At 37.8% G+C, this 18,860-nt stretch overlaps 1 protein-coding gene across 5 annotated transcripts in view; it reads right to left on the bottom strand.

Annotated features, from left to right (window-relative positions):
- Nucleotides 1-848: 848 nt before the first annotated feature.
- The window catches only part of NCKAP5 (NCK associated protein 5), a 245,047-nt gene continuing 227,035 nt past the window's right edge, over nucleotides 849-18,860 (bottom strand). For 2 of the 5 annotated variants that reach the window (XR_005105772.1, XR_005105774.1), the window contains 2 exons: nucleotides 5,297-5,373; nucleotides 1,655-1,736 (listed from right to left, as the gene is read on the bottom strand). Coding sequence is in view for 2 of the 5 variants with exons in the window: in XM_037397642.1 (XP_037253539.1) it covers nucleotides 1,455-1,736 (282 nt within the window). In the remaining 3 variants the exon portion in view is untranslated. Of the gene's footprint in view, nucleotides 1,737-5,296; nucleotides 5,374-18,860 lie in introns of all 5 variants that reach the window. The other 3 variants (XM_037397642.1, XM_037397644.1, XR_005105773.1) reach the window with 2 other exon arrangements.

Raw genomic sequence — 18,860 nt, 5'->3', positions numbered from 1 at the left:
TAGCCGCCGCGTTACGAATGCATCTACGTGACCGAGTCCGGCCTGCAGGTGCGGGACTTTGGGAGGCGGGGAGAGCCGCCGGGCCCCCCCGCGCAGCACCGGCTCCTGCGCACACCCCTCCTCAAGCGCACACGTACCCAAGGGAAGTTTTATTTACGAAAGATGTTCCAATGAGAATTCCTTAAAAGTCGAAAAAGACGATGCAAGTTTACGGCGGAAATGACTTAAAATATACCAAATTGCAGAGAATATCAACACGGATCGAACAGCATTTCAAAGATCAACAGGCATGAGCTAAAGAAACCGTAGAGTCTAGAAATATCGCAAATATATCTAGTTTACAGATTGCTGTACAAAAAGCAGTTATAAATACTTCACATCTAGAAAAAATACACGGAACCTTTGAAATAGACTTTCCCTTACATATAAACAACCTTTGTAGAAAAAACAAACCCACGCAATTACAGGCCAGCCCCCCTGCTCCTGGATATGTCTGAACTAGTACCAGTTAGCACCAACATCTTCCCTCAGCATGTCACGAACAGGAGCTGAGTTTCTATTTTTAAAAATAATTTTAGCGTTTACAATTTCATTAAGACTGAACAGGGCCTACAAAAGGTAACACGATAGGGTACATTCAGAATTTGCTAGGCAATGAGTACAGAGGAGGTGGAAGGGGGAAACTATGTTGCAGTCAGGAGTAAAGGGCGGCTGGTGTAGTTCTTATTCATACAGGACTCCCGTTTATGTCAGGACTGAATAACTCTGACGCTCATCTTTCAAACGTTATGTACATGATTGATGAACACCAGCAGTTATCAGGCCTTTTTATCTCTTCATTTTCTTGCTGTGTCAAAAGTGAAAACCCTTCCGAAATAAGACACCTGTCGTGAGGTTGTAAGATGTGAAATGCACGTATCCCTAGAACACCTGTATGGAATTGCACTAAAAGTAAAAAATAAAATGTTTTGTAAAAGGGAGTCCAAGGAAGTTTATTACAGACAATTTGGCAGGCTCAGGTTTATGGTAACGCAGTGTTTCTACATACAGTTTTAAGACTAGAACAATTATAAATCTTCTTTAAAAAAATCAAACTTTTCTTGTTAATATTAACATCAATTTCTTTAAGTTAGTAATCTGCCATTACAGAAGCATAGCACCAATGTAATATTTATTGCTGTCATTTATCCCTACAAATATATTTTCCCAAGATATTTACAACTGTACAAATATTCACAAAAGTGCAAAATTAAGACTTTATTCTGTGTAACCGTTGGTTGTGTTCAGCGTTGAGTCTCGCGCATCACGATGACTGCCATCTCGCCTTTCTTATTGCTTGAAGAATCCGAACACCCTGCCGTGAGTACAGCGATCCGGACTGAGATCCCCTCCTCATTCCCTGCTCGCCTTCAGCTCCCTCACGTGCCGCAGTCACAGCCCACTGGGAAGCGTCTCTATACATCGTTTGAGCCTTGGCTGGCGCAAGAGGAGAAGCTATCGTATAGCGAATCGCTCAAGGATTCTAAATTGTCCACGTCGTGCCTACCCGAGCTATTTAAGGAAGCTGCTTCTTTCTTTCCATTTTCTTCCTTTTGTCCTTCAACCTTGTTCAGGCAGTTCTTCTCTTTTTCTAATAAAAGTACATTATTGCTGTTAAATTTATTGAGCGACTCCAGGGAAATTTTAGATAATCTATTCTGGGAATCTTCTTTTGTTTCTTCAGTTTGCTTCAATTTCTGTAATAAGTGAGGGAAATATTAGAAACATATTTCTTATAAAAATAAAGTTATCCTACTGTACACCATTAATTGCTGTCTTTCCAAAGTTCACAGGGTTAAAGGAGATAGATTGTTAGATGCTTAAATATCTGTTACAATTAAATAGAACATTAATGTCCATTTTAGGATAAATCATAACTTTAATGATTCTGCTGAGACAAATAGGACTCCATTTACAAAACACTGAAGTGCTATTAATGTCTTAAGTAGCAGATCCTGGGTATGCATGTGTTAAGCATCTCCAGCACCTTCACAGTAATTTACAGCTCCTTTATGAATACTTTGCTGGGTATGTAAACAGGTATTTGTTTGAGTCTGGAGTCTGCTGAAACAAAAGCTGCATAGACATGTTCAGAGGAGAAAACAGCATTTTCTGTAAATTACAGACACAAATGAAACTTGCCAGAGAATAACCTCCCATTTTGCATGTGTAAGCCCATTGATTTCCAGGGACCCAAACCCTCTCTGACAGACAAGAAAGCAGCGAGACAGGAAATTATACTGAACTGGGCCAATCCCCACGGACCAGAATCAATCAGATACTGGCCAGGCCTACTCGGAGAAGTGTTGTAATTCTGCAGGAACACCGGACGATGTATTAGCACATTATATTAAAAATGCACAGTAGGATTATACAAGAGTAATTTGGTCCCTTTGTTAGCTACTGGTATTTATAATCAGAGATCTGACCAAGGAATAGTTAGGGAACATGTAGGGAGCAGTTCAATAAAAATCACCTGCTGTTCATACACAGGGTGTTTTGAAATATGCATAACGAACTTCTCTTACAGGTAATATTATCACAGAAATATGAGATAACATTCAACACTTTACATTCAACGTTCAACAACCTCTCGGAGAGATAAGATTCAAGAATTCTGAGATACGCTGTCAAGAGTGCAAGCCATTCCCCATTTTTGTTATTACCATCAGATAGCAAAGACTGAATCAGTAAATGACTGTCGATCCAACACATTAATATCTTGGTTTCGATACAAAATGAAATGGTATTTTAAAGCACACTGAAAAGGCAGCATGGCCAGGTGTATGGATGTTGTGTGTCTTTACATATGCAGTTCTAGAGGGGCATTAGAATTTTTTGAAGTCTTGAAGTTTTGAGTAGGTCAAATGTTGTGCACGCTGTGATGCTTATCCTGGGAAATCCTGGGCAAGAAGATAACAAATAGTTACATAGTTGGTTGCTTGATTTTTGGCTAGTTAGGTAAAAATTGAAATGCCAGTTTGGTGACTGTTTAATGTTGCGATCTTGTCACATTTCATAAGCTAACAATGCCTGGATTAGGTTAGTATTTTTATCAAATATTTCAAATAAACTTAAGCAAAGCAACAGGAGATGCTAAAGTCTCAGTAAGTGAAAAATTTGTGTTTGGTTCATTAATTAATCTTCAGTCTAAAAGGTTTTAGGGAATGTTATGTTAGATTCTGATTTTAAATGACAGTTAAAACCAAGGTCTTCAATACCTGTAATTACAATGTTTTCTGAAATAGACGAAAATAACCCTTGGTAATGGGAATGAACCCAAATTTAGGATCCTTCAATAGAAATTCTCTACAATCTCAGCTTAAAATGTTCTCCCCTTTGCCCTCACTTAAAACATTACATACTATTACTGAAACAGTTTCATTTCTCTGTAGGCCAGATGAAAAAATTCTTAAGCATAGCATCAATAACATAAATATTAGCACTTTTCACTCTTCAGAGTACTAAACCCACAATACTGTATGACAAACTAAATGATTTTTCTTCTTTTGGATATTTTTCCTACTTCACAGCTCTTTTTTAGATAAACTGAATGTGGCTACTTAGCACAAACTTGGGTCTGCAAGAAGACAACACTAAGACAATACTGCTGTTAGTAAGGTCTATGATAAAACTTTTACCGATTCAAATGGGCCCAATTTAAACTCTTGGGCAGGAGGAGCAGAGACACCTACAGTATTTGCTACACAGAGCAGTCCAGATGAAGTATCAAAGTAAGAGCAGCATCTCTGGCTGGCTGAGACATAGATTTAAACCACAGGACAGACTAGAGTGAATACAGTGGTATATTCTGTGTATATGTAACATGAATAATTTATTATACCTTACAAGCACAACCTAGACTACAACCCTACTTTAATCACACCCTAGTTTCACATTTAATATAAGGCTAACAGTTTATAAAACGTATTAGAGAAAATGCAGGGAACAAAACCTATTCTCTACAAATTTTAAGCAAAATCATTGAATCAAATTAAATTGAACTGAAGCCCATCGGTGAAACCCATTGGCAAAAGACAGAGAGTCATAAACAGTACATCTACAATACATCAAGATTTAAAGGAAGAACTAATTCTAGAAGTTGTTCTAGCAAAATTTAGTACTGCAATAGAGACAGAATTCAGAAATAAGTTATGGGTATTTTTGGATATAATTTGTCCTTTTTAGATGTCTTAATGCCCAGTTAAGGCATCTTTTTGTAAAAAAAGAAAAATAATCTTTTCCTTTCTCTAACACATTACTGTAATAGTATGCAAGTAAGTAAAGGCAATGCTTATGTGACACGGAAAGTAATATTTCGCGGGTTTTCATTTGATGTAGGTGTAATCTGCTTGGCTACACCAGTTTCAGGCCACCTGTTGCTAATTTTGTAATCAGGTAAGAAAGTAGGGTCACCTGGACAGGACTTTTGGTAGGGAATTAATATTCTAGAAGTATACTCTGATATCAGTTGTGCAATATGTACAGTATGATCTTATCTCATGGTTTTATTAGTACAGCTACACTTAAATCTGTTACATTTTTCTGTTAAATTGTATATGGAATAAAAATATATTTGTAGTTTGAGGGTTAAAATACAATATTATAGTCCTTGACACATAAAAGAAAACATTCACAGCCTAAGCTCCATGAGCAAAAATACAAAAAGCTTTAAGCAGAAATATTAATGTAAGAATATGCATAATCACAAATAATTTTCTCCCACAGTAACAAAATTATGTGTACTCCTGGAGCTGAAAAGTCACCGATAACTTCTTTAAACTTGGCATGTCAGAACAAATGTTACCCCAAGTTCTTTAAGGATTTTTTTCCTAGTTACTATAGATACAATTTGGAAAAAAGTAACAGTGTATTAATTTAGATTCATACTTAATTAAGTTTCTTATTTTTCATGGCAGTCACAATAGCTGCTAGATGAATCAAAAGGCAAAACCAAAGCAACCATTATTAGAATTTGTTTGATAAATTGTGTATGTGGTTAAGTAGTGTCTTTAGTTTTGTTCATATACATCTGTTACTGACTTCAGCAGAATCACAGTTATAACAAAGAACAAGGGTTAGCTCGAAGATGTTAGCATTGTGCATCTTAAAGTAATTAGTTCATTAATGCATTTGAGAGTCACACTAATGTGAATCAGCAGCTTTTCCTGCAGATAGGAACATCTGACAGCAGACCAGATGTGTTTGGTATCCATGAGAACTGGGTGAGATTTGGTAATAGTGTAGAGCAGCTAACCTCCAAGTCGTGGGTTCCAGTCAAATCTTTCCTGTATTAGTAGTAATTTTCTGCATAATTAGCTGGTGGTTTTATCACTGCAGGAAAAAAAAAAGGACTTGGTGATATAGTTCAGTATTGCTAGAAGAGCTAAGACAGGGCCAACAGCATGTGCTTGCTCTCAGACAGGATTCTTCTCAGAAAAAATAGTTAAAAGCCATTTCAGCCTGAAGGTGTTGACTTTGCTGCTGGCTATTCTGCCTGTGTTCTATGAATAAATAAGGTGTCTGCTGCATTCGGTGTGGTCACTATATGTTTTCCTAAGCATTAACTTAAGGGAAAAGATAAAAAAACGTAGTCACAGATTTTGGTCTAAGGAAAAAAAAAAAAAAAGGCTCAGTGCAGAAAAGGACTGTGGTTTTCACAGTGTCTCTGTAAAAGCATTGGCCTGTCATCCCAAAGCAGATCAATAGATAGTTGGTTTTACTTATACTATATTTTTGTATAGAAAGTCTGTACCGTTGTAGCCTCAGGGTATGGGGAGCATTTGTGGTTCTTCTCTGTGTAAGCAGAGAGCTTCCCACCACTGGCATTTCTTAGCTAGTCAGTATGGGGTGGTTTTTTTTTTTTAGAAGAGTAGAAACTCTATCTGACATAATACAGACACTCATCACGAGTCACATCACTTTGAAATAAACTCATGAGTTATGAACCAGAATAATGTTTCCTTGTTGGCAACATCCTAAAGGGAATAACTAAAACCCATTAGTGATATAATAAAATCTGGCATGTCACTTCAAGCACAGGAAATTAGGAAAAGAAAACTAGCCTGCAGTTACACTGATACATTATAAATAGGTGTTATTTCTACATTAATACATCAAATTAGATTTTTTTAAAACTTTAAAAATGAGAGGTTACATATGGGTAGAATGCATTTTCAGTGCTGTGTGTGTGATGAAGGACCAGTCACAACCGTAGCTGTTCTGAATGGCACAAAGACTCTGCAGGTCTAACGGGAAGGTGCAGGGAAGGCTGGTTCATAGGTGCAAAGGACCCCACAGCTGGCATGCAGAAAGGAATGAAACAGCAAGTCCATTTCTTCTAGATGGTAACACACAGAAGCCCTGATAGCCTGGAGGTCAGGCTATGCTTATAAGGCATGCCAGAGCCCAGAATTAGCAATGAACCATTCTGCAGGATAAATGTATTTTCCAGCTGTCTAAGTTTAGTTAACCAGCACTTTAAAGGGTTCAGAATCAGTTACACACAAAAATAAAATGAACTTTATTTATGTCTCTCATGCACCGGGCAATTTAGTTTTTAGATTAACACAGAAGCAAGAAGGGCATTGCTTCTAGTGAAGTATAACTGGAAAACACTATTGGGTAAAAACAACTAAATTGCTATGAGAATTAAATATAGATCAACAAAATCAATACTTAATTGTATAACTCTAGGTCTTTCATTTCAGATCTGATCTCTAATAGGAGATACAAAGTATGTTCACTTTTTATTTTTTTAGTTATTATTTAAAACTCTATTGTAAAGGAAAACTATTTTCTAGGTTTTTAACTTTTAAAAACTTGTTACTTTGTCTGTGTATGTTGATCCCACAATGCTACTGTTTCTTATTTCAAATTCAGAGTTCTAGCAATTTAGACATCCTCCAAGTCCTGTAATTGCTTTGTATTTATGACACAATGTTTCTAAACGGGATACGCAGTTGCAGGATTGCATAGGTTGCTCATATGTAACCTCTGTAGTAGGACATTTTTACTATGTTCACAGCTTCTTGTAAAATAAAGTGTATTGAGATGCAGAGCAGGATTCTGATCACAGATACACTGGTGTAATCAGAAGTAACTTCTCACCGAATTCAATGGTGTTACACAACCAGCCTGCCGTAGGAAGGTGTTACATGAAAAGTGTTGGTTTTGAACTACCGGGTAGTAGCTTTCTATCAGCCAGCCAGGACAGAATGCAACGGTAGGCTGTGTCGAACGCGAACAATCTCCAGATCTCATTTAACATCAGGTGGACAGGTAACACTCTGCAGTGAAAACAGCTGTACAGTCACATCCAGGAAACCACAAAGGTGAAAGCTGTAACTGCATGACCTCTGCTGTATTACAGCTGAGCTAAAAATGTGATGTTTGAACTTCTTTCTCTTTAAAGCATAACCTTAAATAATAAGATAAGCCTTGCTCTCCCTTCTATATTGTCAGAAGCTTTCATCTATTTTCTGGACTGACAGTAAAATAATTTTTGAAATAATGAATCACTTTTCTTTTTTCTACTTGAGCAGAAATCCCACGATTATTTTGCTGCAGCAGACAATGACATTCTCAAAGACACACCATCAGATTTTCAAGATAAAGAATAAGTGCCAGCTTCTTTTCTTAGGAAAAAATACATTGATACGAAGTACTTTCAAGTTCATTAGTCTGTTCAGCAGTTTATAGGAAAGCCATATATACATAGGTAGGTATCATCCACTTGTGGCACGATGGGAAAAATAACAATGACAACAGAACCAAAGCTTGCCTACTGAATTTAAGTGTCACAATCTACAAATGTATTTTAGTATCACAAGGAGAGCGCTTCTGATAATCCTGAATTGTAAGTAAATTATCTTAGAGGAAATAAAGCTGATTAGCATGAACTGTGTATGATTCATAACTGTTGATCTGGACAAAACAGCTATTGCTTAATGTGTAGGTGACTGTGGCGTTGAGACTCACGTTGTCTACAGCTTGAATTTTTGTGTAGTTTAGGACATGAAAGATAGTTTAGTGAATTGAGCCTTATGCTTTCAAAGGCATCATTTTCATAAAATGATGAGATGACTAAGTACATTCAGCATTTTAATGCCAAGAATATCATCCTCATAAGTATATGATTATTTTGTTGGTATGAGAAGACTGTTTGACCCGATTAGGTATATACCAACCCTCTTTGAACTTTCACATAATTTAATAAACAAGGATTTTCAGGTCCCAGTTTCCAGGTCAGGTAAATCTAGCTTTTTACTTTCTGCTTACTTAGAAACTGAATGCCACAAATGCAGTTGTTTTCTCATAGTGCCTCAGAATGGCCGCTGGCTGCATCAACTGTATGCGGACAAAATTTATTTAAAATGGAAGAAGAAAATACAATTCTAAGTGGCAACACCTTGGAAAATGGTCACAATGCAGGTGCTCAATCAAGCATGTTGAGGGGATTTATTAAAAACCCAATCAATTCAACACCAGTCCTTTCTCCAGAAGGTAAAGCAAGGCCTTGCTGTGTTCACATTGGTGGAATCACCAATTTTGCTTCTCACAGAGGGAATTTACCCACTAAAAGCAATGCTTACTGCAATCAGAGGCTCATCACAAAGCATTAAGGAAGAAATATCCATGGTGAGAAAGGAAGCCGATACTCAGTTTTTAGAACCTGACAGACTGAAAATGAACAAGACATGCATAGGATACACTTTACTTTTCAACATCCTTTTAGCTTTACTTGTAGAGGGAGTTAAATAAACCAAATTGTTCTGATTTTCTAGTGACGGGAAAAAAATTACAGTGAAAAAAAATTCATATTGACAGAAAAGATTGCTGACAAAGTTACTGAACTCTGCTTAACCATTTGAAGTTCAGTGCTATTCCTTGACAGAATTATGCTGAGGGTTACGTTGCCAGTGATAACTGAACGGTACTGGAACTATGCAGTCCTAAGTAACTTCACTGTTCCAGTCTTCATCAGACTGTATTTCACCACATGGCATTTAAGTATACAGAGCTTTGCCCTACTGAATGAAAGTCCTCAACTTGATGAAAGTATGGCTGATTGTTCCAATAAAGAAGGGGCTTTATAAAAAAGGGGTTACAATTTTATCCTAGATTAGAGGTTTGGAGTTTTTTTCTTTAAAAAAAATTGGGATACTTACTCAGAACTGAATCAAGAAGGGGAAAAATATGGTTCAAGAAAAGTTTTTTAAAAATGTAATACAAAATGAGGTTCTTAAAAAGATAGATTCTATCCCACATTTGACTGCAGCAAAAAAATCCTTTCAAACTCAGTAAATGCAGGATCATACTCATACAACATATAATCTCCCTGACATTTTCAGTAATCGGGGTCATTTTTCTGAATGGCTGAACTATTCTCAGACTACTGGTTCCTAAGTATTAGCTGTGTCATCTTCCACCTTTGGCTTTTTTGAACAAGACTATTTATTTTGGTAATTACAAAGACACTTATCCTCTCACTGTCTAGAGATGTCTCAGTTCCTGGTCTGTAATGTCTCTATGTCAGTCACCCAGCATACTGGTGGAAAATGGAACTGCCCTTCAAAACTATACTGCAGATGGTAATTGGTAGAGGATAATGATTTTCCTCACTAGTAATCCTCTCTTTTGAGTACTGGACTAGATTCATGTCAGGTTAGCTTGTGACTATCCAGGGTACATCACCTGACCTATGGGCAAAAAGGCAGAAGCAGCAGATAGAAAAGGAACAACGTTATGTGGCAGCATCAAGAACAAATCAGCAGTATGAAGAAACCATGCAGAAATAATTCTCCCAGCTATGAAAACTGGCTTGTATGTGCACTAAGAGGGCTGTGCTGTCTGCAAGGGCGTTCAAAGAGTATGAATCTCTGCTGGAAGACCTGCAGAGGAAAGTAAGGGAATATCCCTTCTTACAAGTTTAAAAGATGATTCATAGACGTAATTTAAACAAAGGAGTGAACTCCACAGCAAATACTTTTCTCATTTTTAGCCTCTGAGGAGGACAGTTGGAAGACACAAACAATCTTTCCAGACCCATCACTCCACCTCTGCATGACTGCACATTTAGCCACTGTGGAGGGAGCCTCCATGTTGGTGTACACAGTGTGCACACATCAGAATAATACCTTTCCCAAGCTCTCACCAAGCAGAAATACAGAGGTGATAACCTTCACATTTGGAAACGGGATCTTTATTCTTAAAAAATTCTGAATTATCATGCTTAAATCCCACCCCAACAAAAGAGTTTATTTTAGGAGCCTGAAGCTGTCATTTTCCTTTCCACTCCAGATCTTAATCAACTCTTTATATATTAGATGTTTTTTACCTCTTATGAATGTAATGAAAAACCATTGCCTTTTCTTTCCTCTTCTGTGACACCTGGCGTCTGGAAGGCACTAATGACCCGCCCCCCCACCCCCCACCCCGGGTGTGCCCTCCTCTATAGGGATGTAGATACCACCTTCCCTAAGTGAGGGTTAGGGGATGTGGCTGGGCAATCATGCCACATGTTGCATTGGTCAGTGCTTCTGGAGGCAGCAAAGGAAGAGGCCCAGGTTGCCTTCCCGGTAAATCTGTCGCAGCCTGACCTATGTGCATGCTGTTTTCTGACCCTGTGCAATGAAGACTACAAAAGTTGCTTTGTAATCAGAGAAAACTGGGACAGGATAGATGCAAATAATGATGCTGGTTACATGACTGCACTTGCCACCTCTTCTGCTGACATGATGTGTGCTATTTTCAGTACTGATTCAAGCAAAGCATGAAGTGCAGAATGGAAACCTATGTTTAAGTTCATCTGCCATCAAATCCTACATAACAGTACAGTTATTTACATGTACTTTCTAAATTTATGCAAACAATTTATCTTTGCTGTAGGGCAGAATATTTTGAGGGACAGAGACACAACATCCACAAAAATCTGAGCAAGAGTTTCAGATATAGGCTGCAGAACTAAATTAAAGTAGAAGGATAAATCCTCTCATGCAATTTTTAGTTCATTTTAGTACACCAAGTTGTATCAATAAAGAGCCCATAGTATAAGTCAGCTAGAAAATAAATGCTATGAAGGATGTTCCATTTTATGTTGTTTGAATTTGATTAGTGATTAGTCTTGGCGGTTAAACCACATGGGAACAGTAATCAAGGTTTCTCTACTGCAGTTCTGTAACAACTGGAAAACACTGTTGGCTTATGTCCTATACCATGATGGGATATTAACCTAAAATCTAATTAATCTATGAATGAATTACGGTTCTAGAAACATACTATATTATAATCAATTTTAAGTGAGTTCCTAACAGAAGATAAGATGAAGAAAAAGCTGTAAAATTACCAGAGGTTGATAAATTCTGTTTACTATGACTGATGATTTTTATGGAGGATAATTTTACAATCCATCAAACTTTTGTCAGTTCAAGAATCATGCTGCCAAACGTATGCAGTAAATTAATTTTTAAATTTACATATTTATTAAAAATCTTATTGAAAACAGCAGGAAGTAAGCCTTGTTTGAATAATAAAATAACTTGTTATTCTACTGGAAAGAAAACAAAAAACCCACCCCAACCAACCTTCTATTAAGATGATTTTAGAGTAAGGCAATAATTATAAACAGCTACATGAATTAGTTAACCAAACAATGTATTAAATAGCCAGCCCAAAATTAATCAAGAATTTAAAAAACTGTTGGAAGATAATCAAGTAAAAATTGTAATTTAAAAGCTCAGAAATTAATGGCTGAGTTCCAGATGTGCTCGAGGACATGTTTGTTAACTCAGATCCATTGGCAGGAGCTCCTGGATTGCCTCTGAAAGAATGGGGAGCTGCAGGTATGTCTGCCTGTGTGGCTTCCCCACTCAAGGTGCTGAAGAGGAGCGTTAGCAATCTTCTCATGCACATGGACACAGGAATGTGCCCAGTGTGATTGTGATGCTCAGAAAATCATTCTGTGACCTGAGCCTACTCTCACAGAACAGAAGTCCACTGTAAGAAGGTGCACACTGGGTACCTCCTGCTTGCTAAAAGCTGAAGAACCATAGAAACATCTGCTAAACAAGGGAATAAACAAAGACAACAAAGGAGGAAAGACCATGGCACATGGTACGGTGTGGCATAATGCATGAGGAGAGCAAGAACTACTTCCCCACCATTTATACAAGGAAGGACGAAGAAGCGTGCAAAAATGGTGGAACTGGGAAGCATGGTGATATGATCTGAGGCAAGTAAGGCACCTCGGAGACCAGCCGAGCAGAGTCCTTCACTGTGTCTACTTGCAAGGTCTCATTTACCTATCTGCTATGTTACACAGATTTTCTGCTTCACCTTTGATGTATTACTCCACTGCCGTGATTCCTGTTCTGTCCATAACCCATGGACATAGTCCTGGTATCGAAACAGCATGGTAACCAGGTTTCATGTCCTCTTTGTTTCCTTCCCTGGTCTCACTTCCACAATTGCTGCAGTCTTCTTTGACCACTACCATCACTGGGGCCAGCCATTCACACTCTTAAAATACTTTGTGTATACAAAATCCGTAAGCAATGCTACCCGCATCCACCAGAAACAACCTGCATAATGATAACAATCGTGCTTCCCTGCTCAGTCTCTCACTTGTCTCATGAGAGACCGGGGTCAAGGAACAGGCTTCTCATTCAATTTATGGCTTATGGAGTACGTGGTGTATGTTCAAGTAGTGCAGTATGCCTCGTACCTGAGAGAATCTGTGTCATTTGGAGCATCCACCATGGTTAACCAGGAGAAAGCACTACACCTGTGCTTGCGGTGACAACACCGAGAACAGAAACAGGCTGAGATTAAATTTAATAATTTAGCCAGCGGATTAAAATATATATTGATGAAAAAAATACAGATTGTAACTAATCTCATGTTTACCAGACAACTCAAGGATATAGTCCTGAGCATTGTGACTCAGTAACCATGCGGATTAATCCAAAAGGAAACGAGACACAGGGCTACATGAAAGGAATAGGCAATTTATGTCATAAACACAGACTGTAGATTATTCTTTTGCCCAGCTCTAAAGGATAATAAAAAAGAAACATTGTGAATTAAGTATGGTAATGCTGGGCACCAAGATGACCACTGCTGGAGATGCAGATGGAAGCTCCTGCAGCCAGGAGATTTATGTTAAACTTGCCTCCTCACAAAATTAAAGCAGTGATACACATTTTGATTAACACACATATCATCTGGCTGTGAGCCGAAAGGAATTTTAGTTAATTTCATATAGAATTATAGAATGGTTTGGGTTGGAAGGGACCTTAAAGACCATCTAGTTGCAACACCCTACCATGGGCAGGGACACCCCCCCCCCAGCCCAGGCTGCTCCCAGCCCCATCCAGCCTGGCCTGGAGCACTGCCAGGGATGGGGCACCCACAGCTGCTCTGGGCAGCCTGGGCCAGTGTCTTACCACTCTCATAGTGAAGTTTATGGGTTTAGATTTGTTTGCTTCATCTTTTAGACACAAGTACATCTGTTTGTGGTCTTGAGAACCTCTATCCTGTATTGTGGTTCAGCCAGTCATACAAAACGTCTCTCACCTGGATCTGGTAGGAAGCATTAGTGGTTGCAAACTCTCTGTGAGGGGCACAGCCTCAATACAGAAAGGAGTCAAGGACAAGTGTGCTGGACATACCTTTGCCTTTCACTTTTGCCTTCCCTGGATTCCAGCAAGGTTTAGGTTAAACAGCTAACAGGATCTAAAAGGCTGGTAAACATCTGTGCTGAACCCACCTGGGCTATAAAAGTCCACTCTTAGAATGTGAGGTGTTATTTTGACAAGGCTCTGGAGGCTTCTTCCAAGAAAGGAAGCACAATGAAAATGATATATTGAGAACCTCAGTTCTGTGGGGTCTGACCCCACTATTTGGCTGTGAGAAAACCTTTGTTGGGAATGATCAAAGAAGGAATTCAGTGTGAGGAACCACGACAGGCTCCTGTTCCTACAGTGGGCTTCCTGCAGTGACAGAATAATGTAGTATTTTTTGTATTGATTTGGCTACAATTTGTATATAAATAAAAAAAGTGCATGTGAAGTGATAGCCAGCCACATGAATGGATTTGTTGGACAAATGCTTTAGAAGATTTATTGACCTTACCAGTACAGAAATGTTGCTATAGTATGAACACTGCAAACTATTGTAAGATACTGGTAATACAGAACATGTTCCTATGCCTAAGATACAGATTATAATACTGTTAATGTAATAGGCCACTAGGAGGACTAAAATACAACTGGAATTCATGCAGACACACTGTAGAGCTAATATGCACTCATTTTTTGAATGACCAAAGATGATACAAACAGGAAATTTGGATAAAAATACAGAACACAGCAATTCCCAGGCCCTAGTAGTGAATGAATAATTTGAGAAGTGTTGCTGAAAATAAAAAGGCATTTGATATTTACTGGAATACAAAAAAAAAAAAAAGTGTTTTAAGTGTTGATTTCATTGATAATTTAGATTATTCATGATTCAATTACTTGTAAGAATGGAATAAAAATTTCCTCCATGCGCAGATATTGTTAGGAGCCCTGTATAGACAGCAGGACTGCTGAAGGCGGTACAGTTCTCTACTCATGCAAAACTCTTTGCAGAATCAGGGTGTGAATTTGCTTCTGACATTCCGAAAATTCCTCAGCAGAGGGGTGATGTGTTTGTGGTTAGCCTTGTAATGCAAGATCCCATATTGAGTAAGAAGGCTTGATGAGAATATTAAGCGATAATGATTATTTGCTTAGCGCTGCTATGGGGCCTTCAAAGCCCTCAAAGCAGCCTGCTAACAGTACTGGATTAAATTTCAAATGCAGCTGGAAGGTATTATTTATATTCTTTATTTAAAAATGGGGAATTTAATAGCAAGAGAGGTTTAGCAATTTGAACAGTCAGCCAGAACATCATCCTGATCTCCATAGTCCTGCACTCTTAACTACTAAGCTTGTCACTATTTGAATATTCAGTTTTTTCTTTGCAGGCAAGAAATTCTCCATGGAGAGACAGAGGCCTGTATTATTCTCACTAGAGAGCATCTGAAATGCTCTTCAACATACAGGACCTGGCATTTTATCCAGTGTATGTGGTAGTTAATCAAATGTTTTGCACTGAGTTCAGTAGACTTTGGATCAGACCTTGATGCATTAGAGAGATAAATTATTTAACTTACTGAGTTCCCCTAGAAACAAAATATTGAGCTGCAAACAAAGCTAACAAACACCAAATGGGATACCATCTGCTGCAATGAACAGAACATGACCAGTTTCCCCCATGCTTGAGATTCTTCCAAAATACAATCTGAAATAGGTTTGTTAAACTCCCAACTGTCTCACAAAATTGGCTTAGCACAGGTTAGCAAATGCTAATGCCACCAGCAACAGCAAGACAGACTCTGGTATATCAGTTGGGGTTGTCTATCATTTTATTTCTTTGGACAGCCCTGTGTAAAAGCTCAGGGCTTTTCTGCTATCCAAAGCCTATGGAGCTTATGGAGATGATCCTGTTTGTGCACTGTGTCATCGGGCCTGCAGACACTGAACAGTTTCTGCCTCTGAGTAAATATGAATGGTCATTATCTATATAATGATGCATGCATAAATCTGAATTCTTCTGTCCTTTGATATCCAGACTCCATGTCTTACAACCTTCTGGAGGAAAAGGATATGGAGGCAAAAAAAAAGCTCTATCTCCCACAGAAATTGCAGGAGGTACCTGAAATCCCAAGTACAGTGCATTCCCTACTTGGTATCTAAGTTTTTGGCTGTGGTGGAGAATGTGTGGCTTCCCAAACACTTTCACAGGCACAGACACTGCTGAGCTAAAGTGCATGTGACACTAGCGGGTGCCATCAACATGTGCCCCCTTTCCACTTAGAAAACATACTAATTGAGCAACCAAGTAGTTTTTGTGTAACGTGGGGAAAAAACTCAACAGTATTTGCCTTGTAGAACAAGACAATAAGATAAACGTCTTCATACCTAAACTTCCTACATAGCCAGACACTTCATCTTCTAGTATCACAAGTGATGAAATTACCATGAGCAAACAGAACCTCTAAAAACTATTATTTAGTCTTTATCAGTTAACCAGAAAGGCTACAGCCCTCCAAATTATGCTGCTTTTCAATGGTGACTGCTGTTCTTTGGCTTGCTCTGCTGCTTCTGTTTTCATCACTGTGCTACTAATGATGTCATAATGCAGACTCCATGTTTTTACAATGGATTTTATTTATAGAAAAGCTGTATTATAAATGTTGATCTTTCTGGTACCCTGGCTTGTTATAGCAGTTCTCAGTAACATGAAAAGAAAGGATGACATTCCAATAATAGTAATAATAAAAATATTCCGTAAAATGACACAGATGAGTTTTAGCGTTTTCCTGTTGCTCATACATGAATGTTATGGAAAATGAACAAAGAAAATGGGTTTAAAGAAATGGGCAACAAAGAAATGGGTTTAAAAATACAAAGAATTTCATTATGGTATGATCTTAACTGTGACATTGTAGGACTAGATTAAAACATACCCTGTATTTGGTCTTCCTTGTAACTCAGGGCAAAATGTCTGCTGATGTTCCATGACATCACCCATAAAGCAAATGTAAAGAAGTATGATGTTACAGATCAAAATTCTGTGAGATGGAGGGAGAATATCTAAACCAGATTTCGAGCACCTATATAAACACCATGATTTTCACAGCATCCAAATACATGAATCTGTCAAAGACATCAGCAAAAGCTGCAGATTTTTAGAACCTTTGAAAACTGGGCAGCTGAAGTGTTTAAATATATGAATTTAGGCACAGACATTAGGAAATGAAGCTTGAAAAAACTGGCCTATATCTTTACTGATTAGGGGCCACAAACAAAGACTCTCCAGTTAGGCTATGCAGGGCAAAATAATTCATGCAACAGCAATCAGGAAGTGTGTGCTGGCTGCTTAGCTACTTCTGTTCCTCGGTTTCAGGCACTGTCTGAAAAGCTCTTCTTACATTTCAAATCTGCTTTGCACCTTAGTGCATGTGTTACCAACAAGTTTCTCAATCTGGTAACTTTTCTGCAGATACGGTGTCTTGGTGAAGTTTATACACTCTTGTTCTAAGAAATATCATAGACTACTACTGCATGATTAACATTTTAATTTTATAACGCTCAGCAATATAATATATTCATATTTAATTTCTTCATTCCCACCCACTTCTGCTTTACTCTTCATCCACCCAAATCCATCTGAGGTCTTGTTTTACAGTATTCTTTATAGAGCTTTCAATAACCATAGGATATGTGCATATGTAATAGGATGTCAGAAAAATCACTTTTACATGTTTGACAGGCAATTATTCAGATAATTTTTCAAATACTCACTTGGGGTTTTATTTGCTGAGAATAACACTAGTTAAGGGAAGTTCTTAAGGCTACAGCTTTTTATAATATGTAAAAGTTTTAGTGACCTCTATTAATGATCAGGCAAAGAGTGGAGTAATCCAGAGAAGGCGGCACTAATGGGAGCGGAGCTATCAGGATGTGTCTGTCATTGATGGATTGATGGGCAGTTCAGGCTGGGAGGACTCTGACAAGTGCTATGAAAACTTATATCACCCATCTTAGCCTTTGTGAAAGATAATTAGACATTTAAATTGTATAGCTATACCTTACAAACTTCCCAAACATCCCTGTGTCACTTAATTCTAACAAATCTGCTAAATCCCATGTTTATTTCTCCTACCAAATACAAACACTACTTTCCATTAAAATAATATGGATGCTGCACAAGTCCTGGAATTCACGTATCGGGGCCTGAAAATACAGTAAAAAAATAAAATACTTCATTTTGGGACGTGCTATAGAGTGTTTGAGCTCACAAAAAATATGTAACCAATATTTTTCTTGAGTATTTAGACAATCTGTGTGTCATATTGCACAAAATCCAGTATAACTTCTCATATAAATAAAAGGTGAATCACTTTGGGGAGATGAAAACAGCTTGTAGAACAAACTATAAACACCTGCAAATTATTTCAGTATGACTTTTGCTTGTATTTGACATAAAATTTGCCTTCTTTTCAAAGACTGTGTTGATTAGGGTATTATTGTCTGTATACACATGAAAAGAAAAAGCATCCTCTTAAAAAAAGAAATACTTTGCTAATATATTTTCAGTATACTGCCACAGTTTCTACTACCATCAGCTGTGTAACTTATTCTTCATGTATTCTGCTCAGAATGGAACTCTCATACTAAAAGATCAGTCATTTCCTACCCTTCCCTGCATGATGTTTGAGTGCTTTATGCAAAACGTATCACTGTTGTAGATAAGGAAGGCAAGTTTCAGCTGGAAAAACAATTCACAAAAATATTACAGCATTATTCATCTCATTTAACTTCGCTAATCAGATGCTCCTCTTGGAGTCAAAATATTTTCCAGCTTCAGAAAACAAACAGCTCACTGAATACCTCTCTGCCCTACTGCTCTTATTTTGATTGAGTCAATCCAATGTTTATGGTATCCAATTTATTTTTTAGCTTTTTCTTTTATTACTAATATAATTTCTACCATTACAACAATTACACTATCTCACAAACTTACTAATATTTATCATTTGTTGCTGTTAATGTGCCCTGAATTCCATTTTGGCCTACAGTGCTGTTATAATATTCCAATTCAACATGGAGAGAAATGAAACCTAAAGCTTTATTTCCAAAGATGGAGGACTGAAGAGTGTCTGGTTACAAATGACAGAAACATTAGTGCACTTTGGGCCATGCTGCAAATCACAGCAGCTCCATCTGTCA

This window comes from Falco rusticolus, chromosome 8 (genome assembly GCF_015220075.1).
Source record: "Falco rusticolus isolate bFalRus1 chromosome 8, bFalRus1.pri, whole genome shotgun sequence".
Classification (NCBI taxonomy): Eukaryota; Metazoa; Chordata; class Aves; order Falconiformes; family Falconidae; genus Falco; species Falco rusticolus.
This window is presented reverse-complemented; position numbering and strand designations above follow the sequence as displayed.